Raw genomic sequence first — 22,686 nt, 5'->3', positions numbered from 1 at the left:
GTTGATATTTAATAGGCCCTGGGCTGCTTTGGGCTATAACAAATTTGGCCTCAAGGTCGAAAAGGTTAAGAACCCCTGCCATAGAACACAAATTTGTAGTAACTAGACTCCGCATGGTCAAATCTTTTCCAGTCTTCACACAATGAGAATCCCGAAATGAAGACATCCAGAAGCTGAATTTAGTTCACAGTCGTAGCTCCGCCTAGTGGTTACAGGAAGTATGTCTGACGCAACAAACATTTGATTTACGTCAAAATTACACTGTGTTGTCTTCATTTTATGCACAGCAACATAAAAGGTTTTATTTACTGCCCCCTAGTGAGGGCAGGAAGGGGTATTTGCATCATAATGCACACATCAGTCTTCTCCTTATTCTTGATGCAAAATATTATCAGGGTTTACCAGCCTCAAACTCCAATAACTACCAGAAAGTGAGGTCCTGCTCGCCGCCGCCTCGCCGTGTAGGGGCCTGAGCATGAGCATGCCAGAAACCTTGGTGGGTTTGTGCTCATGAAATGTTCTTATATGCGACGGGAGTTTTTAAGCCCTTGGTTTAGTCTTGCAGGCAAGCAGAGTCTGATGGCTATTTGTAAGCTTGTGACATCCTCAGTACCTGTACCTCTTGTAACTGGCCATCACTCAGGCTTGCAAAGAGGTTTTTGTTACAAGACGTACACAAAGAACTGATTTGTGTATAAGATCATTTCATGAATGAGGCCCTCCAAGATCTACTGTCTTTAGAAATAAAGATAGGAAATAATTTCTGAAGAAGTGCAAGTTCTCCTTAGATCAGCGTGATGAGGCAATGGACACTTATTATTCAGGCAACAATCTGGTCTCCTCTGATCACTCTGGCTCTGTACAAACACCTGAAGCAAGCAACGGTATTAGTCAATGTCACACTGTACTGTTGTTGATCTTGTAGTTAGGTAGCCACTGTCACCCTGCAGGGCACCCATACTGATTAGTAACACGTCTGCTTCACATCCTGTCAAGATCGATTGATCAGCCACGAGTTCTCTCACCATTTCAGACCAATTCGCCGGTACGTCTGCAACAGCCGGCTAATGGAAGGTTGTCATGTGTGACTGATAGGCACATATGTAATCCCACAGACCGTAACAGTGAAGGCATTTCCTTTGTCAACATTTCATCCACGCTCTTATATAAATATAAAATGCATATTTATGCCCTCAAATGTCTCATACTGTTCCATTTTATTCTGATCGATAGGATTCCTAATCTTTTCAATTGAACTCAAATGTTGCAAATGTCAAATGCCCTGGATGAAAGCCTAAACGGTGTTGCATTCATTACATCCCCTTCCTTAATGTTAAATGTTGCCGAGCCAAAAAGGTCTGCAAATCAATCAGCTTGCATTCAGCGTCTTCACTCATTGAATTCATGCACTTCAGCCACAGTGACGCACACTGCTGTATCTATAGTGACCAGCATCATAATGGAACCGATGCTCAAACATCTCTGCTGGCTTCTCTGCTCCGTAATTCAACCATAAATCCACCACAGACATGGTTCTCTTTCCCATGTACCCGAGGAAACCAAACGTAAGAGCAACCAAACAATACAAGACAATAACAATCGGTCATGAAAACTGATGGCCGTATTGGAGGACCGCAACAGAACAATTACTGAACAGCTGAGATGCATGAGAAAAAGCTTCCACAACTCATTGAGACTTTTATCTGAAAACACACTTGGCGGAGCCTATATCACGCATCAAGGTCAGGCATGAGGAAGACCAAATTACATCTGGGCTGCAAGTGTTCAAGTGGGACAAAATGCCACCGACATATTTTTGTACAAAGGGTCATAACGTAACGCAAATACTCAGTTACAGCAGACCAAAGAATTAAAGAAACTCAGAGATTTAACTGTTCTCTCTGTTGCAAAACATGACTTCAAAGGAAGAAACGTTGGGGAACTCACAAAAGTTTAAATGTCAAAAAAAAAATTTTGTGTGTGTCTTTTGTAGTGGTGGTGAGTGGAGTAAAAGTGCAAGTGCCTCCATAACGAACTCTACAGGGGAAAGTAAAAACTGGATTTGACAAACCAGCAAAAGTAAAAGTATAAAAGTTGTTGCTCAATAAATACTCAAAATACAAGTTACTTTGTGGCGCTGGAGGTCAGGTTTGCCTGAGACAAGCCTAACAGAAATCAAGGCGAGCTGACTGACTCTTAGCAACTATCGATATGCATGGTCTGGGACTCCATGGACGGTTGGGACCTCAGAGAATATTCTCCCGGTGGTGTTGCGGAGAATCAAATGAATCAGACGGACACCAACTTCAGCGGCCTCCGGGAACGTACTTAGTTTCAACACAATACAGTTTCACAATACTCTTCACAGCGCATCACATTTCCAAATCCTTCACCGACTTCAGGGGGTTCTTATACCCTAACAACACGGCGCCCACCCGATGTGTGTGCGCATGCTTTGTCCCTTGATTTCCCACAGTCGGTCAGATGTTTGTGTGCAAGTGTTTTCCTGAGGTGATTTCCTCAGCCTTGTTGGCTGAACATGAAGCTACAAGTGCCCTTCCACCAAACTGAAGACCATTTCTTGGCAAGGACATGACCGAAAAATGGTCATTTTTCACCTCACCCATTTTGTTCTAGATGAGACAATTGATAACACCAAGATAGAGAGAGCCCACCCACAGAAATGTTTTTCTTTTTCAAGTTCAAGCCAAATCTCAGGTCTAATTTTGGAATAATTAGAAGCAGCCACAGTGCAGCGTGGTCATTTCTTGGGAATGCTCTTTGCTGTGCATGGTGATTGCCTCTAATTTAGCAGTTTCTGTCCAAAGCTATTAGTGCAGCATTTTCTCGTCCCCATCTTCTGACAGTGACGGTCATTACAAACAACTGCTCATGTGCATATGTCATTAACTAGCCTGCTCTAATGCACCGGTGATGGAGACAGAAAGTACGTCTGGTGGCTTGTGAAAGGGAGATGCAGGTTTTACAACGACCAGTGCTACCGTGTTCACGTCTCTCGCATGCAAACAGTTGATAGGTCCGCTGTGGCAGAGACCCATGCCATGAGTCTCAGGGGACCCACTGGGAAATGATCTGTCCTTATCTGTTTGCAGAGAGCTAACCACAGCAAGCTGTTTGACTGGCGCCATTCATAACGCCATTAGCTCATATGTCAGTCAGCAAGAAGTCGCTCCCTCCTCTGTGAAACTTCAATTTCATTTGGCCTCTCAGGAAAGTTAAGAGTTACCATGGTAGCAACTACTTTGCTGTACTTATTTACTCATCAGTTGTTTTTTTCCGGCCCTGGTGGTTCATGGGTCCAACTGCTGAATCCTACAATAAACCTCAGACCCTCACATCAGCTGCCCTTTAAACTTTACACCTCCTCTTTGACTCTAATCTTCATTTGTAAAACCGAGGACTCTTCTGATGACAACATGAATTACTCATTTGCATTCATTTTTAATTCATGTGCATAAATCAAGTTTGTCCTAAGTGACACCTCCCTGGCTGGCAGGTATAAACACAACTTACCAGGCATGTGCACCATCCTGCAGTTGCAGACTCGCAGGACCTCATTGGTCTCGCAGAGCAAGCGGCAGGCGCTGATGCTGTAAGTGTCGTATCCTGGGAACTTCTCTTTGCTGGTGGAGCGGCAGTTCCCCCAGGGCTGGGGCAGGTAGGTCAGCTAAGCACATAGAGATTTATTAGACCCAGCAGCAGGCGTGGACCGTTCAGAAGGTATGATGGTTGTGGTGGTGGTGGTGGTGGTGGTGGAGGGGGTTGGCGGTGTGTTGTGATGAAAAAGACCTACCCTCTGCTCCTGACATGAAACAAAGGTCTGGAAGCCTGGAGAGACACCAAAGCCCAGCTGGTGAATGTAGGGAGGCTCGTCCTGACTGTGGATCTGAACTCGGATTCCGGCCTCCAGGGACGTCTCATCTTCAAAAAGAAGCAGAGCACGAGCATGGAGCGTTGCAGAGGCAGAGTACAAGGGAATTTCAGCTGCTTCATCTGACAGCTTGGACGGCTTTGATGCTAATTGAAAACCATAATTTGTCATGTTTGAAAAATAAGCCAGTTGGGATTAATATTATATGACAACTACAATGCAAGCACATATCCTCGGGTCTGGTATTTTGTTCAGGAAATCTGTTTTAGAGATATCTAGGTGGTTGGAATGGAGTTATTTTTTATTTAAATGCCATCAGACGAAACTCATGTTGTGTCACATGTGATTACATTGGACAAATAGTTGGGAGGCTCACTTGTCTCTCTCCAGATTGGCAGATACTCATCCTGCTGGATATCCAACATGATCTCCAGCCCATTTCCCATTCCTCCCTGCTTGGTTTTCCTGGATGTCGTCTTGTTGCCATTAAAAGTATAGCATTTCCCATATCTGGTGTAAACCTGGAAGAAAATAGATTCCTGTCATGAATGTCATTATAAACATGACAAGCTCATACAGCAGCACAATGAAATAAAGGCAGAGATATTGTGTTAAAGATGAATAAACAAGCTGAGTCTCTGCCTCTACAAGTTACTGAATATTACCCATAAACCTCTGGATGCAGTCTGCTGCCTTTGTCCCTCGTGAATTTTGATAAGCTTTATTTGAATCAGTGCCCAACACCCACCACAAGACGCAGCTGAACACTGCAACCATCCCACAGTAATATCAAATGGCATAATAGATTATTTAATCTTCCTTCAAAAGACAACAAGAGAGAGGCCGTTTTAAATGAGCTATCACTTCACCACCTATCAGAGGAGCTGCCTCTGTGGGGAGCACATCATCTCTCTGTTTATTCCTTTTGTCTAAACTGCTGCACTGCACAAAATATCCATCTTACAAGTCATTTATCTGCTCTCTGCTCTGAGTTTCCAAGGGACAATCTGTGATTCGCATGTAAACAAAAGGGGTACTGTAGTCCCACCGCCGCAATCCAAATACAGGACAGCGAGCTAACGTCGCTTCCACACCGACTGAAAAATAGGAGAGAAAAAACAAAACAGAGACAAGACAACAACTGAATTTAATTTATTTTCTAAATAAGGTTTGATTCCATCATAATATGTGGTGGAAAAACAGAATCATGCTTATTCTAAGCAATGTATTTGACCACTTGCTACTCGCCCAGAAAAACTTCAGTTACACGGACACACACTGTGTATTTTAACAAGGATAGTTGCTTTTTTGGCTTTCCAAAACCAAAAACTTTGCACATTGAATTTTTGGGTTTACAGATCACAGCGTTAACAGCTTTGCTGGACTTTAAACTTCTACAAACCCTGCTGGGATTACCTGGGATGGAGATATAATTAGGACAGGAACAATGGGGGGGGGGGGGGGCAACATGGCTCAGGGGTAGAGTGGCTGTCTAGAAACTGAGGGGTCATTGGTTCGATCCTCAATTCCCCCAGTGACCATGTCCAAGTGTCCCTGAGCAAGATACTGAGTCCCGAACTGGCCTGATGGCCGTGCGATGGGCTGGTGACCTGTCCTGGGTGAACCCCGCCTCTCGCCCAATGCCAGCTGGGATAGGCAGCCCCCCCCCCCCCCCCCCCCCCCCACGTGACCCGAAACGAATAAGCGGTGTAGAAAATGGATAGCTTTAAAATCCGTCTTTCCAAGTAGAATTGCCATGAATTATACATCACACTCACAAAAATCTTGGGAGTCAAGTGATATCAGTTAGTCAATAGCACTAAAAGTAGAAAATACACCTGGAAGTAAACAAGTAAAAGTACAGGAATGACACTGGAAAAAAAAACAAACAAACATTTGAAGTAACTGAAGTATTTCTTGTATTCTGTTTGTGGAATTGTAGTGCGGAACACAGTTGCTGGACACTTCTAATGTGAATGTGTGTAACTGGAACTGTTAAGATTCCTCTGAGGATTTCACCCGGAAGGATTCCCCGCTCCCGAGGAATTATCCTCGACATTCAGAATCACAAAAAGATATGTGCTGGATGGTGCGTTGTTCTGATGTGCACTTTTTGAAGATTCAGGAAATTTGCGGAAGGGAAAAAAAAAAAAAAAAAAAAAGTTCAAACAAAGAAGGATAAAACAAGAACTTTTTTTTTTTTACTAGAAGCTGAAGTTTTGAGGGAAAGAAGTTGAAACTACTGATGAATTCAAACACCCTGGGAGTTGCCTCTGCACATGCTGATGTTGTCTTTCCACGAAAATGACACACATCTACTGCCAGAGTGGAAAAACCTCAAAAGAAAACATTGTCCTTTCGATCCACTTTGTCCAAATATCTAATAAAAGAGGACTGTAATGAACACATTAAAGCAGATGAAATGGCATTGTAGGAACGGTCAAGCGACGAGGCGCTGGAGAATTGGGGTTGAAATAACAATCGAGCAGAACAGACAGCAAGACATATCATTAAAGAGACGTTGTGATGATCCCGGCGTTCCCCAAAACATCGATGTCTGTGTTCTGACTTTGATATCAGTTTGATCCCCCTAATGAGTGCTGTGAAGACTAAATAAGGGACGCCAGTGGAACAACAAAAGCTCTCATTTACAGACCACAGAGTGCATTAACTTCTGATTTGGTTGAACAACAAATCAAAGCCGTTATTTATGTGTTTCTCTGAAACAGTGGGCATTTTGGTGATTGTCACAACAGCGGTTATAGCAAGAAAGAAGAGCTGTTGAGTAGAGCTTGGTGCTTAGGAGAACAGACTTTATTTCATGCAATAATAGCCTTGGGGCCTTTTATGAGGGTGTGTGTGCCAGCATGTTAGCAGTGTTTGTGTTGTATATGTATGTGAGTGTGTGTGTGTGTGTGCGTGAGTATGAGCCTTACAACTGGTCACCTTGAAGTGACAAGTGATGCTGATGTAACCACAGGCTCAAAGGGGTACTCATGTTAAATATGTGTATTTCGGAGTCAACCTGTCACCACGATGACATCAGAAACGGACTGTATTAACAGGATGTTCATCACTTCACCTCACTGTAGGCCCTTTTCACAGCAGCCATTTTGACACGTCAGGTTAAACGCCTGTTAATTGAGCAAATTAATTACAGTCCTGTTCCATTTCAAGTGTCACAGCCATCCAAGTGAGCCAGCATGCGCAATATCAGGGCGCTGGCAGCCTGAACGGGACGTAATTAATGTCATGTATTACACCTGTGTTTACTCTGCAACAAGAGGTCAAAATGGCCACTGTGAAAAGGGTCCATTGTCTTTACATGCATGTTTGTTTTCGTGTCACTGTTCATCTGCTCTCTGCACTATCAGAGCAGACAAGGACAGCTCACGCCTCAAACACACTGGAGACGAGCGCCATGCGGCAACACATCAGCAGTGCGTAGCGGGTTTTTAAGCTACCACACTGGTTCCGTTTGTTCTGCATCCTCGGCACACGAGAGCAGCTGTTTCTATAAAGAATCTGGCACTTGAAGGACTCCCTCTTCATGAAGAAATACAGACACATCATGTGAGACATGTGGGACGTGTACAATGCGTGCAGCGCATAGATATTTACATGTTGGAAAACAATTCCTGCCAGAAAAATAATTTTAAACAGACTTTGATTCAAAGTTTCCATCGCTCCGGAGCGGGAAGACTTTGGCTTTGAGCTGAATTAGAGACATGAAAATGAACAAGTCACTGTTAATGATTCTGTTTAAAAGCAGAAACAATGAAAAGTAGCAATGCAGTGGAAAATTCACCTTAATCCCGTTTTTCTGTTGTGCCAAGAGCAAAATCCCAGCTGGAGATTGATAGATTTGGTCTCAGCAGTATCATGGAGGAACCAGCGGCCTATCACCAGCGATCTTCAACCCATTAGACCTACAAACTGTATGACTTTTGCCCAGACAGGGCAGAAATAAACAGCGTGAAATGGTGCCGGTCCACTGGTGGCATAATAAGCTGTAAAACCAGACATGGAACTGTTCAACACATTTAAAGGAAGGCAGCGAACGTGTCAGGCGGTACGGATGTCCAGAGAAAACATAATGTTCCAGTCCTTCATTCTGTCACCGCAGCCTTGTACAACAATGTGAAATTCATTATTTTGAAGTAGATGTAAAGTTCCATTTTGCTATGTGGGCAAGCACAGCGTGTGCAACATGAGAGTGATCAGTGGCTGCTAAAAGACCAAATATGCACCTGTCTTCTTTCTGAATAAACGGAACTCGCATTATTATGCTAATACGTCAGGAGAATAAAATGGTCTTAAATTGACCGGATAGTTATCAGAAATATTTCAGGAACTTTTCATTTTGAAGCAAAAGTAATTCTCATAACAGGCCTAATTTATAAAGGTTTCTCTTTTATTTACTGCGATAATTTTCCAATCTGCATGATTAGAAAATGGGATGCAGCCAAATGGGGGTCCCACGGAGGGGGTGGGAGTTTTGACTGACGTGTGCCATTAGCTTGAAATGGTTTTAATCTCTATTTGGCTGATGCAGAGCAGTTGAGGAGGTGAGCCACACTTATAATCGACCCCCCCTCCAACCCCCCCACCCCTTCATTGACACACTTAAGCCTCAGCAAGCAGACTTCATCTGATGGAGAAGCAGAGGCAAAGAAGGATTTCACTTTAGAAGTGCTCCAAACACCCCGACCAAACACCTGGGTTCTGCTCTAAAACTTTGGGCTGCGGAGGACGTCGGCGTGTTCCCAAATGACGCCCCAGGAGGGTACAGTGAAGTTTTCCCATCATTGCACCCAGAAAATGGTTGTTTTTCAGAGCTCCCACTGGTTTATTTCTCAGTGTTTGAACCCTTCTACTTCCCTCTCCATCTGCAATGTGATTGATGGAGCATTTTTCTCTTGTTACATCTTGTACCAAATTTAGCAAAGGTAACAGGACTGACTCGGGCAATTCCCAAATGGGGATTTGGCACCAGTGTTGACAAGCTAAAACAGAGCAGCAGCCTGGCAGTTACAAAGCCAATGAAGAGAGCGCTTGTATTTCTCCGGGTAACTTGAGTCGCACAAAGAGCAAATGATTGTGGGAATGTTCCCTTAAATTTAGAAGCATCGAACGGTATTTTCCTGCTGACAGAGTCGAGATGTAACAAGAAAAAAGATGAAAACGTGATCCAGATGTGCATCATTCATGTCAGTCTGTATACGCATGATTTTAATGTCTGCCGCGCACACTTAAACTCGTTGCATCGAATATTCACCTTATATCATTTGTGTGTACCAAATTTACCGAAATGCACATTCATTTCTGCTGTGGTTTGCAGTTTGACAACATCATAAAGTAGCCGAGGATCATGGGAATTGTCTTCCTTTTTGAGAAGACAGTTGGTGCAGCCGAATGCTGCAAAACTTTAAATTGTTGGTGACAGCAGGCGGCGATTGATTTTTTTGTTTTTTTTGGTTCTGAAAATGTTCTGAGAATATTATGTGCAATGTTCTAATAATGTTCTAGGAAATTTATCTGTTCCCAAAACGTTCCTCCAAAAAGTCTCACCTCCTGAATGGCTGTGAACAACGACTTGGTTCGACCTGCTCTTGAAGCTCTTTCCTGAAAACACGCTGCACATCAAAACCTATAATAGTCACATGTATAATTTATGTTGCTATCTCAATTACACAGTTTGTTTAATCAAATTACCACAAACTATCTGACACTGAACTGATGCACGTGAATTAAAATTCCATTTTGCTGTAATTAAGCAACGTGCAACATAAACTGAGGCTACCGGGAGGATCCTCCCTTTCTCCCCATTCAAAGCTCTTTTTGTGCAGTTTGTCTTCATCTGAATTATGGTTGTTTGGAGGGAGGTTGCTTTATATTCCCACTAAAAAGCTTTCTAGGGTATATTTGTGATTCTGGGCGACAATTAATTCAGCTTGACATCACTAAATAGTGAAAGCAAGATAGTAAATAAAAATGTATTAACATGAAGCCCACAGCTATAGCTGCAACATTTTTTGGAAAGATGCCTGACTTCCCTTCATTTGCATACACCAATTACGAACTAACTGGCCTAAATGCCAATTCATTATGTATCTTTTGCAGGTATTTTTTCCACCCAGAGTGCTGTGTTTCATTCTCTGCCTCTCCATGCTAAATGCATTAAGAGACCAACCTCTTACCATGTAATTTATAAGCCCTGGTGAGGTAAAACCCTTCAGAAACCTCTTTATGGCTGTGATCTGACAGTCCCACTGCACTTTTCCTTTTAAATAACCTTCAGTGCTTCTTTGGAGGATATCATTTTCCAGGCAGGCTGCATGTCATCAGGTTGCTCTGAGGTAGGAGGATTTCCGTTCATTTGCAGAGGTGCCCGGGCGCTGATTGGCAGCTGAAAACTATTAAGGCCGGCTCATACAGGCTTTAGATTGAGTCAGAACATTTAATGGCTTCATTACAAACTCTCGGCACAAAGAAAAACACAGTGTGACATGAACTGTATCAGACCATTTAGAGGGAGACAAACCGCTTATAAAAAAAAAAAAAAACCAACAACAACAAATATGTTAAGATGTTGTTTGAATGACAAACGGCCACTTATCTGCTGAACTGTGGGAACATTTCACAGCAGTTTCAGCGCTGACGCAAGAGCGCAAGTGACATAACCGTCTGTTTCAATACGTGATGAAATGCCACCTCAAAAATATAAAAAATGCATAAAAAAACAAAAAAAACAAAACACTTGATCATAATTTGCTGGCATTGCAAGGCGGAGCTGTTTAATAGAAGCAACTACGCTGGCTCCATGAGCTGATGGTGCCACAGTCCGACAGTCTGACGTGAGACGCAACGGAAGCCGATGACGTGGATCCTTGCTCAGGCGTAGCAGAGATAGAACAGCGGGGAAGGGAGGATGTATTTTTGTAAGCCCACCATGAAGTTCTCACAAATAAAAAGTTAGTGGGATTTCTGGATTACTTTAAAAAAAAAAAATGCACGGCATGACGTTTTGCGGATTGAGATAATCTTCACGAATGTAAACTTGTATGAGTTTCCAAAGTGTAAACGCAATCGCTAGAAGTACTAAGCTAACGTTATGCTATCAACAGATTCCACCACCGTGACTCCAGCTTCACAACAACGAGCTTCGCTCTTCTTACGTTTCCAGCGTGATGATTAACAACCTCTGAAGTGATTCGCTGATGTATTTTGTGCCATGGAACAAAACATTAGAATATTTCAAGCTTGTGCGAACCACAGAACTTATTTCAGGTATTTACCAAAAACCCATAGAAAAATCCCATCGACTGACGTGAGAACGCTAATTTATCTGTGGGTGTTACGGCCCATTCCTCTGCCGACATCACCCAGTTTTTCCTGTTTAGAAACCAATACAAAAACAAAAAAAAAAAACCCAGAGTGGTGATTGTGGTTCTGGTTCCCACAACTGTTTCACTAAATCCAATTAAACTTTACACACACATCCTCAATATGGTCTAAAATGAATCTGTCCCATTTTTACCAATTTCCCGCAGCATCAATACTGGATTATTGACCTTCACACTTTATGTTTTGGCCAATCAATGGCACATTTTTTTTGGACAAAAATATGCCATGTTTCGCTGTTGTTTTTGCCCCCCGAACCACTTCCATCCACTTCCATGTCCTTCATTATCTCCTGCATGGATTTGCTATATATTTTTATTAACAATTCAACAACATCGGACAGTCATTCAGAGAACCGTATGATCTAAAACTTCACTCCCTGCTGCACTGGATTATTGATTTTTCCAATATCTTTAAAATCTCATAGCACACTTCGATGGACTCTGTGTGCTATGACTTTTTTATTTTGTTTCACTGGCGAGCAGGCCGGGTGGTTGGTAGCAGTGTGAGGATGAGAATACCACTGGCAGGTGTGTCAAACTAACCGGGTCAAGTTATCTACATTTTTTATGTCTTGGTGACCACAGAAGATCCAATTATTTGGAGTCTGGTCTTGTTAGCACAAAATAATTGCGTTACCAAAATGGCTGCCAAATAGTCCAACCTGCCCAGGAGGATTTGTCTGAATTTTGACTGGATTTTACTTCTTTTTCTTCGCACATTATGCATATACGGCGTTAGTTAACACCACTGCAAGAATTTGCCCTCAAACCCTTATTTTTTTCTCCATCCTGTTTTGTGTTCTATCGAATTCTTGAGGAAAAAAAAAAAAAGACGATTTGGGGAAATAATTAAAGAGTTTCTAATCCTCAACCAGTCATGTTCTGATAGAATTCAGTGTTTTCTTGGCTGATAAAATGCAATATGAGACTAAATGACACATGCAAATTAGCAAAATATGTCATGTCACTCATGAGCATGGTGGATACATATAATATGCAAAACATTTCCTAATTGTTTTCCTGCCAAAAAAGACAAATCCAAACATCTGAATATATTCACACATCGTCCAAAAGCGGCCCTGATCAAAATCGCGTCTCTCACATTTTGTTCACTTCTCATCTAAACTGTTTGGGTTGGTGGAACATAATTAAATCCTGATATGTGCCATTTGTATTGCAATACTCAAACGTCCCTGTTAAGCAACCAAACAAATAAATAAATCAGGATGCCGAGACTCTGCATAAATCTTTCATAATGCTTCTGAGACAGTGTCATCGTTTTGCCTCCAATCTACGCCGCAGCAAAAGAGAACACAATAAGGACAATGATGAATCCAAGCCTAACAACTGACCTGGGAAGTGCAGGAACACCTGAGTTACTTTAAGAGTTTTTACAAAAGTCACCTCCAAATATATAAGAAAGGGATCCTATAGGATTACTTCTAAACGGTGACTGGGAGGAATGAGGCTCCACAATGTGATTCAGCAGAACTATTCACTTTGGCACTCTCTCTGCAGAGTGAGATGGCCTGCAAATAGCAGAAGAAGAGCACCAAAGGGTGACAAATACAACAACAACAAACACAGCAGCAGCAGCAGCAGCAGCAGCACACACTGGATGTTGTCTTGTGTTAGAAAAAGATGGTCAAAACCTCATAACTGGTGAGTGATCCAAGTAAGAAAAGGGATACTTCAAAAAAAGAACTCACAAGTAATGCCATAGCAGTTCGAAACACTGCTACTTGGAGGTGTAATGCATGTCTTAAAATACAATGTGAACTGTATTGTTTCCCGTATATGTCCCTGAATTAGTCTCCTCAGCAATTTCCAAACACAGTAACTTAAAATACAACCCCCCGCCTGCTGTAGAATAAATACGTGCAGTGGACGTCTGTGCCGGATGCAATGAAGCGTGCTCCAGCTGCTCCTCAGATATCGCGCTTGCGAGAATGGAATGGACGTGCGGTCACAGTCATTTCGAGATGTGACCACTTAAATCTCTTCAGCCCGTCCTCGAGTCCACGTGAACGCTTGTGCCAAATTTGGAGAAAATCTTTCCAGGGATTTAGTGTCGAATGGACAGACAGGCTGGACATATCATGCCTCCGGTCCTCAGCTGTGTCGTGCAAAAGCAAGAAAAGCAGACTTATTGTTATTGCGATTCCTGCCCGCTTCCACTGACTTCTACACCTGTAGCATGATGAATAGTGAAATTGACTTCAATCCCACAGGATCCCGGGATTCCTGAGGGATTCCAGAGAAATTGTCAGCCTTGAAGACAGATGGTTTGGAAGGAGGGTGAAGGAGCATCTATGTCAAACAGAAAAACCTCTTGAATGAGAGATCAGATGACTTCAAGAATGTAAAGCAAGTCCTTGACTTGGCTCACTTACGCCTCTTCTTCGTCTCCGGCAGCATGATTAAGCTGAATTCATAAATAATCCTTTAGCAAATGTCAAGCAGATTACCATGCGTCCATGCATTGAGATCACATACCTCACATACAAATCTGCTTAACACCACAACCCCCCCCCCCACTAACACACACACACACACACACACACACCCCACCTCGCTGTCCAGAGAATACCAGTTACATGACGCACTCTGACATGAAGCCTAAACAGAGCAGACTGGAATGTGAGAGACACGCGTCATTAACCTCCATCTCAATGCTGCCATTCAACACATTACAGTTAAATTCTAAACTCCATTACACAACCGAGTGCCGCTTCTAAACACGGTCACTCGAGCGAAGTTCATAATTTGTGATCAGCAGTTTGTCGCCATGGCTTTGTTTGTTTGTTTTTGTTTTTGGTCATTCTGCTGTTGGGGAGAGTTACAGCTTCCTCAAAAGAGGTGCTTGACATCATCGTCATCATGAGAGGATTCAGTTTCGCACTGATCAGCGTTGCGTTCGTGAATAGGAAAAAAGAAAAAGAAAAAAAGCCCCACTCAGGTGGGTTTACATAAAAAGGTAATAGACTTACTTGACCGTTTGCATCAGTGTGCTTATACGTTTTGCTCTCCTTTTTGACTAAATACCATAGGTTTAAACGAACTCTGATATAACCTGCAGGGCTTGTTTCTGTCATTAATGTAGGAGTTCTGACTCATCTGCTGCCTTCACTGCCCTCTTTCTGGTCTCCTCCGACAGATAAGTGGAGCAGCGAAGTCAGAACAGTGCACTCAGCAAGCCTCTCTCTCTTCAAATGTTGGTATTTTATTTATTTTTTTCTACCCTCAACCCCCCCACCCCACCCCTACTCAGCTAATGGAGCAGTGAGAGACGCTCTCGGAAAATAGGTTGAAAATGGACAAGCTCTCCACAACACAACTCACAAATAGAATAGTCCAGCGCATTCACAACTCTTAAGAGATGTAAAAGCTTCCTTTGAGCACAGTCTGCACTAACATAACAGCCTCCAGCCCATAAAGATGCTGTTTTATAAATGTGATTAAGAAATACTGTTAAAATGGGAATGAGTGATTAGGATCATCCCAATCAGGCCCAGCGCTACTGCTTATCTGAAATGAACCAGTCCCTGCTGTCTATGTCTGGGTCAGACCCTCATGTTTCGTCAGGGATTAATTTGGGGGGAAATTATGTATAATTCCTGGTATCTTTGAGAGTAGAGAGCAAAATCACAGTACATATACAAAATAAAGGTTGGTGATGAAAATACCTGATTCTGTATTTATTTATTTTTCTATTCTCGTGGGTTTTTTTTTTCTTTTTCTTTCCTGTCCTGTGAATTCCAGTTTTTCTACATTGTTCTGTTTCTGTGTCTTTATTCTGGTCAAGTATGTGTTTAAATCTAACCAGCCAGATAACTTGTGTCGAGCAGAAACGCCAAAATGCACACATAAATCCAGAGATTCAGAAAAGAATGCCTGAAAGAGAAAAAAAACAAAACATGTAGAAACACAGACATGAGTGCATGACGACAAAAAAATGCATTACTTTATACGCATTAGTCATTTATTGATGTATACACATATTTATCTCTGCCTTTAACTACGCTTCTGTCCTGTCGCAGAGGTTCTGGGTTATCGGAGTCTTTCTGGATCCACCCGGTCGAACCCCAGCGAAGCCTCTTGAGCGATGGATATTTTTTGGCCTGTGGTAGTTTAGGAAGAGTCTAAAGCTATTTATTCCACTCTGCAGCTCGAGGTCATGGCACAGAGGAGAGAGGTGCAGTACAGTCACGCTGGATGTATGAACTAATGGGACTCTCAAGATACCAAAGGGGCACATTTGACGCTACACATGACATATGCTTCGCTCTGCCGCTTCACCTCAAATCGACCACAGTTTTGATCGGTCTGTACAGAGGACATTGATATGGATGAGGAGGAAATCTAACCTTGGGTCTGAACAAGCGATCCTGCTTTGTGCAGTCGTATGAGGATTTCGTTTAGAAATTCACTCTGAATTAAGATACCTCCGCCATTAATCCCAGGATTTCATTTCTTAATCTCTCAATCCTGCACTCTTTCTGCTGCGAAACATGAAAACACCAAAACAACAACAACGACAACAACAAAAAAAGCACCTTTGCAGATCCCGGCCAGTTTTCTATTTAGTATTCAGCATAACAAGACATCTGCTTGGTTGTTTTTTCCCACCAAACTGCAGGGAAAAGATAGGATGGACCCAAATGTCAGGGTGGATGAAACTTTAGGAGAGGCAGCGCGGGATATACCGCTGTATCTCTTCATCACTATCAAATATGCTGAGCCTTCCGGGATGTGGGAGAGCTGCAGATAAATATATGGCTGCTAGTAATTTTATTCTTAACACTTCACATTCCTGTTGTGTCCTGGGACTCCTAATGACATGCAACACTTGCTTTCTTCACAAGATGGTGCAATAAGTGCACACACATAGCTGCCTGACTTATCCACATCTCCCCCTTTTTGGAGAGCGCAACTGTGAAACAATATTTGCCTCTCAAGCGTGTAACATTCATGAGCATGGGGATTCACGTTTATCATGCTTCATAAATCATCCAAGTAAACAAATCTGATTGGGGTTTTTGCTCAGGCGAAAGAGCTTGTTTAGAGTCAAAGGCGGATCTCATAGTCCATTAGACTAACTTGGATCTAAAGCCAGAGGGAAGTTAGGCGGAGGGTTAAACTGCACCTTAACGCTCCTGGTTTAATCAGCGCTAATCAAAGTCAGCTCAAACCGCAGAGTTACAGATGGAGATTGTGCCGAAACGGAAGAAAGGACTCATGGATATAGGAGGAATTGAAAACCTTTAACTGGTGAACCTGTCCTTGACTTTCTCTGATCAAAGGCACAATAAGGAGAATTTTTAATGCCTAAAATGACCACATTTCTGCACAGTGTATCTGCAGGGGACCGACTGAGTTAATGATTCATTTCAGTGAATTATTGATAACAATTTGGGAGGTGACATTTCTGTCATTAAAACCTAAAAAAAAAAAAAAAAATAAATAAAAAACAAGAACAGAAAAACTTTACGGTGATTATTCTTTTCTGGAACAAAAGCTCATGCACCCACTTTTGGACGTACACACACGTGCACAAAAAAATAAATAAATCAACACCCCCCTGCAGACAAATTCTTTTTCACTGTGTAGTTAATTATTTCACTATTTTACACTGTGACATACATTCATTCATCTTAACCGCTTACACGCAAAATGTTTATGTCACACAAATTCCGGGACCTGCCACACGAACGGCAGAACCACACACCAAGTCTGCAAACGTACAATCGAATTCTCAGCCTTTCACTCAGTTTTCAGTGTCACAAGACTTTTTTTGTTTGTTTTGCAAGGCATGACTCGATTCACTTCCTAAGACATAAAAATCTAACAGGAAGTCCCCTGCTTGCATTTTCTAAGCACAAGAAGTCCAAACACTTTTCCACCAGTGTCTCTAACACACTCGTCAAAGATGCAAAGCCTAATGGCTTCATTTATCACAAATCAAATACTGCTTTAGCACTGGCCTGAAGCTCAAATGTAGTCGTGGCATACATTTTCATTAAAAATCCAGAATAATTGCTTAATAAAGGTCACCTGTTTGTGTTCCTTCTAACTTATTAACATCCTCTTGCGTTGTTCCTTCTTCCTTCTCGGCTAACGTTATCATTTTCTATTCCTTCTTTACTGTCTTTTGTGTTCTTCCTTAATTCTAAATTAACCTAATCGTTTGGTGTTTGTTCTCATCTCTATGTTAACTTTATAATCTGGTTTTTGTTTTAAGTTTACGTTAACATTTGTTTGTTTTCTTTTTGGTCCTAGTTTTAAGCTAACGTAATCGTTTAATGTTCATTCTTAGTTTCTAAGCTTATGTTCTCATTTGGTATTCTTGCCTAGTTCTAAGCTAATGTTCTCATTTAGTTTTCTTTCCCAGTTTCTAAGCTAAAATTATTGTTTGGTGTTCTTTCTTAGTTTAGAAGCTAACGTTCTCATTTGGGATTCTTTCCTAGTTTCTAAGCTAACGTTCTCATTTGGGATTCTTTCCTAGTTTCTAAGCTAACGTTCTCATTTGAGATTCTTTCTTAGTTTCGAAGCTAACGTTCTCATTTGGGATTCTTTCCTACTTTCGAAGCCAACCTTCTTATTTGGTATTCCTGCCTAGTTCTAAGCTAACGCTATCTTTCAGTGTTTTTTTTTTTTTTTGAGTTTCTATGCTAATGTTATCATTTGGCTTTTGTTCCTAGTTCTATTGCTCGTCAACACACCAATACGTCTCTTTCAAAAGCCAGTACTGTTGAATTACTGAAGTGGATTATATTTTTTTTTCTGTGTGTGGAATAACAAAATTGGCTTCCAGGGTTTTTGAGTTTGGGTCCCCTGCCCTTAAATATTAAATGTAAAAAATATATGCCTATGAAAGACTCAGGAGCTTCAAATTTACCGTGGAACAACAGTGTGTGTGTGTGTGTGAATACAATAGACTATATCCAACAATTTACTAGTATGATTGTAACCTTTGCAATTTAATGTAAATACTTGATTTTGAGATTTGCTTGGATTTTTATGTTGCCTTTTGAACAAATGAAATTGACTTTGAGAAGATGTCTGAAGGTTGTTAAAAAAACAGAAACAAAACGATAATACGCCATTCTATTGGGTCTCGTGAGTCTTTGCCTCTCTGTGCTTTAGGATTGCCTGTCACCGGTGTTGCAACTGTTCATCAAAGGAGGTTCATAAAGATTAAAGATGATTTGATGCCCCTTTAATACCAGGTTATTTAGAGTTAGAGGAAAGCACCGCAGTAATCCCTGTCTCCACATCAAAGACAGGCCAGATATCTGGGCTGCTATTAGCCGAGTGGCAGGATGCCACCTGCCCAGATGTTTGGCATGTGGAATCCAGTTCTGCCAAACGGGTGTCATGAGACTGCAGAGTGTCTTCCAGGAAGCCTCTGAAAGTCCCAAACTTCAAGGACAAGCCTGCAGTCAGAAAAATCACCACAAAAAATGTAACAAATATCACTATTCGCCTACCAATGATGAATATTTGACATTCTTCACACATACGGTTTAATGTCCTCTTCTTGGTTTTATGAACTCATTTCTCAAATGCTCAGTAGGAGACCTGAGCTCACGAGGTAATTGCTTTTAATCCAGATGTCCTTAGAAGTTGATATTACAGCTGCCCAACTTCTAAATTTTAATTTCTATGAACATAGCAGGCACTTTTGATATCCTGCATCAGAGGCCACAAAGCTCACTGTGGATCAGACAGAGTTGATGTTGGGCTCTGAATATTCCACCGTCATCGTGACAATCCCAGCCCTGAAGCCTGGGCTCTGACTGTCAGTCAAAGAAGTTGCGCCTCAAAATAATCGAAGGCTTCCTGTGGTTACAGCCCTCGCTGTCAATGTGCATTTGATCTCCTTGGAATTAACTCACACTGAAGCTGTTAGTCGAAATTTGCAAGCAAAACCTGAGTGTGAAAGTCATGCAACTCTGCTAAATCGCAGTTAAGTTGATTTAATCGTTACGATTATGTGCGGCGTTATTCAGATGAATTGCCAAGTTTCGGAATAGCAGAGAAAAACGGTCCACAAAAAATGCAGCGTTTATTTAAATTTATGGGGATTACAAGGAGACATGGTCATATTCGTATATGTTGCCAATCACGCGCAGTTATAAGAGCGAGAAATGTCTGTGAATCCCTCAATTATCTCAACAATTGTTTATCTGATCAGTATCAAACGCATTTGAAGTCTGGGGTCCAAGGGAGTTTGGGTTGACACGACAACCTGAGGTGACGGTTGGGTTCCTGTTAAGCTTTGATGTTATCCGTCTGTCTGTGGCTTTGTCATTCGATGACTTGGGAATAAGGACAGAACACACACACACACACACGCACACACACACAGATTTTCTCCGTAACCAAAATGACAGCACGACTGAGATGACAAAATGACTAAGATCAAAGTCGCAGCCCGGATCAAAGTCAGAGATTTCCAGGTAGGTTTTGTAACCTCACAAGGACCTGCAGTTGAAACACGCCCCCTGTAGAGGATATTCACTGAACTGTGCAACACCTTGAAGCATGTCAGCTCTGAATGTTTAGCCAATCCTGTGGTTCGAACGGTACCAGTGACAAAAGGATCAGAAGTTTGGTCAGCCGGTGGTGAGTAACACTTGAAGCAACTGTTGTTAAAATACCCGTTTGAACAAAATAAAGGTCAACATGAAAATTTAGCGGTACTGTTTATCATGTGAGTTCCTGGATATTGATATCACCCATTCACACTCAGCCACACACAGCTGCCGTGCCAGGGGCCAGCGAGCTCATTAGGCATTTCCAGGATTCACTTTGAGAGTCCTCAGGGACGAGGGGTATCAAACCTGTGACCCTTCAGTTACAAAACATGGTCAGTCTACCCCTTGAGACATGCTGCCCCGATAGTTGGCTGTTTATTGATAAACACAGAATCATGGCTGGAATCATGACCGTGTTACACAGACGTAACAACTATACAGGATCCAATTTGTCTTATTACAAGGCCACACAGCGGCGACGGGCCTGATTAACAGATGCGCTCAATTCAGGCTCCGCTGTTGCTTTCAGTCTGTGGTCAACAGCAGAGGGACCTCCTGCCTGGAGGAGATCTTCCAGGAGGAGTCATTGCCTCACCGCTACATCGGCCCCTGCTCTTCAACACTTCTATGAATGACGGACCGAGACAAACTGCAGCAAAGTCAGGATGACGTGGCGTTCTCAGCACACTTCCTGAAAGGAACTTCAGAGCCAGGTCTGATAGCATAGTCTGTTGGAGACTTGGAACCAGGGGCTGAGACTGATGACTGTCCCTCAAACCCATTATAAAGCCAGAGGTGACCGTGCTTTTCAAGCTGTTGCGCCCATTTTATGGAACGCTCTGCCTTTGTGACAGCGTTGTCTTGACCCCTGCGAAGGCTGCATGAAGCAACTGAAAACCTTTTTATCCAGACAGGCTTTTGGTCAAACTTGCATTCAGTTAATTTTATATATATATATATATATATATATATATATATAAAATTAACTGAATGCATATATATATATATAAAATTAACTGAATGCATATATATATATATAAAATTAACTGAATGCATATATATATATATAAAATTAACTGAATGCATATATATATATATATATAATTAACTGAATGCATATATATATATATATATATTACCTTTTCTTTTTTGATCTCTTTTTTAATTGTGTTTGTCTTTTAACGTGAAGCACTTTGTGATTTTATATCTGTAAAAGGTGCTATATAAAACTTTACTTACTTACTTACGTACTAATAGCCTGGTAGCTAGCTGGCTCTTGACTGGGAGTTAGCTGATCCCTGGCTAGCACTGGCTAGCAGGCTGACGCGCAGCCTGGAGAGACGCTGGTTAGGTTTCAGGCTCTGGAACAAAGGCTTGAATCCGGGACCCAAGGGGAATAGATTGAGGTCTGTATTTGGGGGAAGCAGGTTGAGGAGAATGAGTAAAAAAAAAAAAAAAAACCTTGGCAATCACGTCAGAATTCCTTATTTTGAATTAACTGTCCAGAAAAACTGTGTTACAGAGGCTTCTTTCCATTCTGGGCAGGAAGTCTTATGCAAAAAAGTAACAAGGTTTTCCACTGTTTCTTTTGCCTCTTGTAATTCCTTAAGGCAGGCTGCTGAAGTGGCTGGGTCTGTAGTTGGTCAGCTCCTGCTGTTTAGATGAGTGGAGACAGGCGCACAACAACAGCAGCCAGGCAAGGGTTTAAAGGAATACTAATTTATCTAAATACCAAAGTGGAACTTGGGAACTGTATAAAATTAAACTAATGAGCTGAACAAACAACACTAGAGAAGGTGACACGGTCTCACACTGCTTACATGAGTAATATACAACAGAACTAACAACGCAACAAGAAACATGTGGCAACATGAAGGCAAGGCGGGGAATTGATTGGAGGGGAACAATAGGAGCAGAACTGGGCTGACAAGGACAGATGTGTGGCAGCTGTGAGCGAAGAGCAGGCAGGGCTACGGCGAAACAGACTGGACCGATACACCATATCCAGGCAAGAGAGCCGTGCATTTTTATTACTGAATATTTGTATTATTGTCCAGATTTAAAGGAATGCTGATTGTTTATGTTGTACGCACCGTCGATGTAGCCCTGAGCTCCAGCTGCAGCCCTGGAGAAGACGCATCAAGGTGAAGTGCACTAAACACGCCTGGCGGTTTTGAACATAAACCAGGTCGCAGTCTTTTAGATGCTAAAATACCAGAACGTTAAAGTATGTTCCTGAAAGCGTCTGCAGCACTGCATTGATTCCACCTACTTTGTCAGTCCTGGTGTCCTGCGCTGGATGGACCTCATTTACATAAAACTGAGAGGAGGTTGTGTTTATGCAAATTCAGGGATGGTGAACCGCCCATCAACTCACTGTGCCATTTCAATCATGCACCTTGCGACTGGATCTCCTGCCCTCCATAGAAAATGAATAAGGATCCGTTAACTACACATGCACACATGCGTTTACTGCACGACGATGGAGCTGATGTTTCTAGACTCCCGCTGCCTGATGCAGGATGTAAGAGGGGTAACGCTGATGCAGCACTGGTGATACGTAAAGCAGACACTCAACAACAGGTGACATGATATTATAAATATGTATAATTGATTGTACATGTTCAGAAACTAAGAATATTTTATTTCTTCCTTTTTAAAAAAAAAAAATCCAACATGGCCGATGACTTCACAACACTCCTGATATGATGAAGGTAATTTGCAAATATCTTTATAGCGGTTTCTCAGTCGTGTGATACAGAAATGTGGCGCAGATTTTCCAAAATCCCACACAACTACACACTCCACTTGCTCAACGTGTCCTCATTACCCAGTGTTGGATCGAATA

The 22,686-nt window shown here is 42.0% G+C and overlaps 1 protein-coding gene across 2 annotated transcripts in view; it reads right to left on the bottom strand.

The window, feature by feature from the left end:
- Window positions 1-22,686, bottom strand: part of asic4a (acid-sensing (proton-gated) ion channel family member 4a) — a 100,365-nt gene that overhangs the window by 16,225 nt on the left and 61,454 nt on the right. For both annotated transcript variants that reach the window (XM_086219805.1, XM_086219804.1), the window contains exons 2-4: window positions 4,269-4,413; window positions 3,815-3,942; window positions 3,535-3,688 (exon numbers count right to left, since the gene is read on the bottom strand). In XM_086219805.1, coding sequence (XP_086075931.1) covers window positions 3,535-3,688; window positions 3,815-3,942; window positions 4,269-4,413 — 427 coding nt within the window. The remainder of the gene's footprint in view (window positions 1-3,534; window positions 3,689-3,814; window positions 3,943-4,268; window positions 4,414-22,686) is intronic.

This window comes from Aulostomus chinensis, chromosome 12 (genome assembly GCF_037954235.1).
Source record: "Aulostomus chinensis isolate RoL2024-O1b breed Wild chromosome 12, RoL_Achi_v1.0, whole genome shotgun sequence".
Taxonomy (NCBI): domain Eukaryota; kingdom Metazoa; phylum Chordata; class Actinopteri; order Syngnathiformes; family Aulostomidae; genus Aulostomus; species Aulostomus chinensis.
Note: the sequence above shows the minus strand (reverse complement) of the source record. Positions and strands in the feature narration are given on the sequence as shown.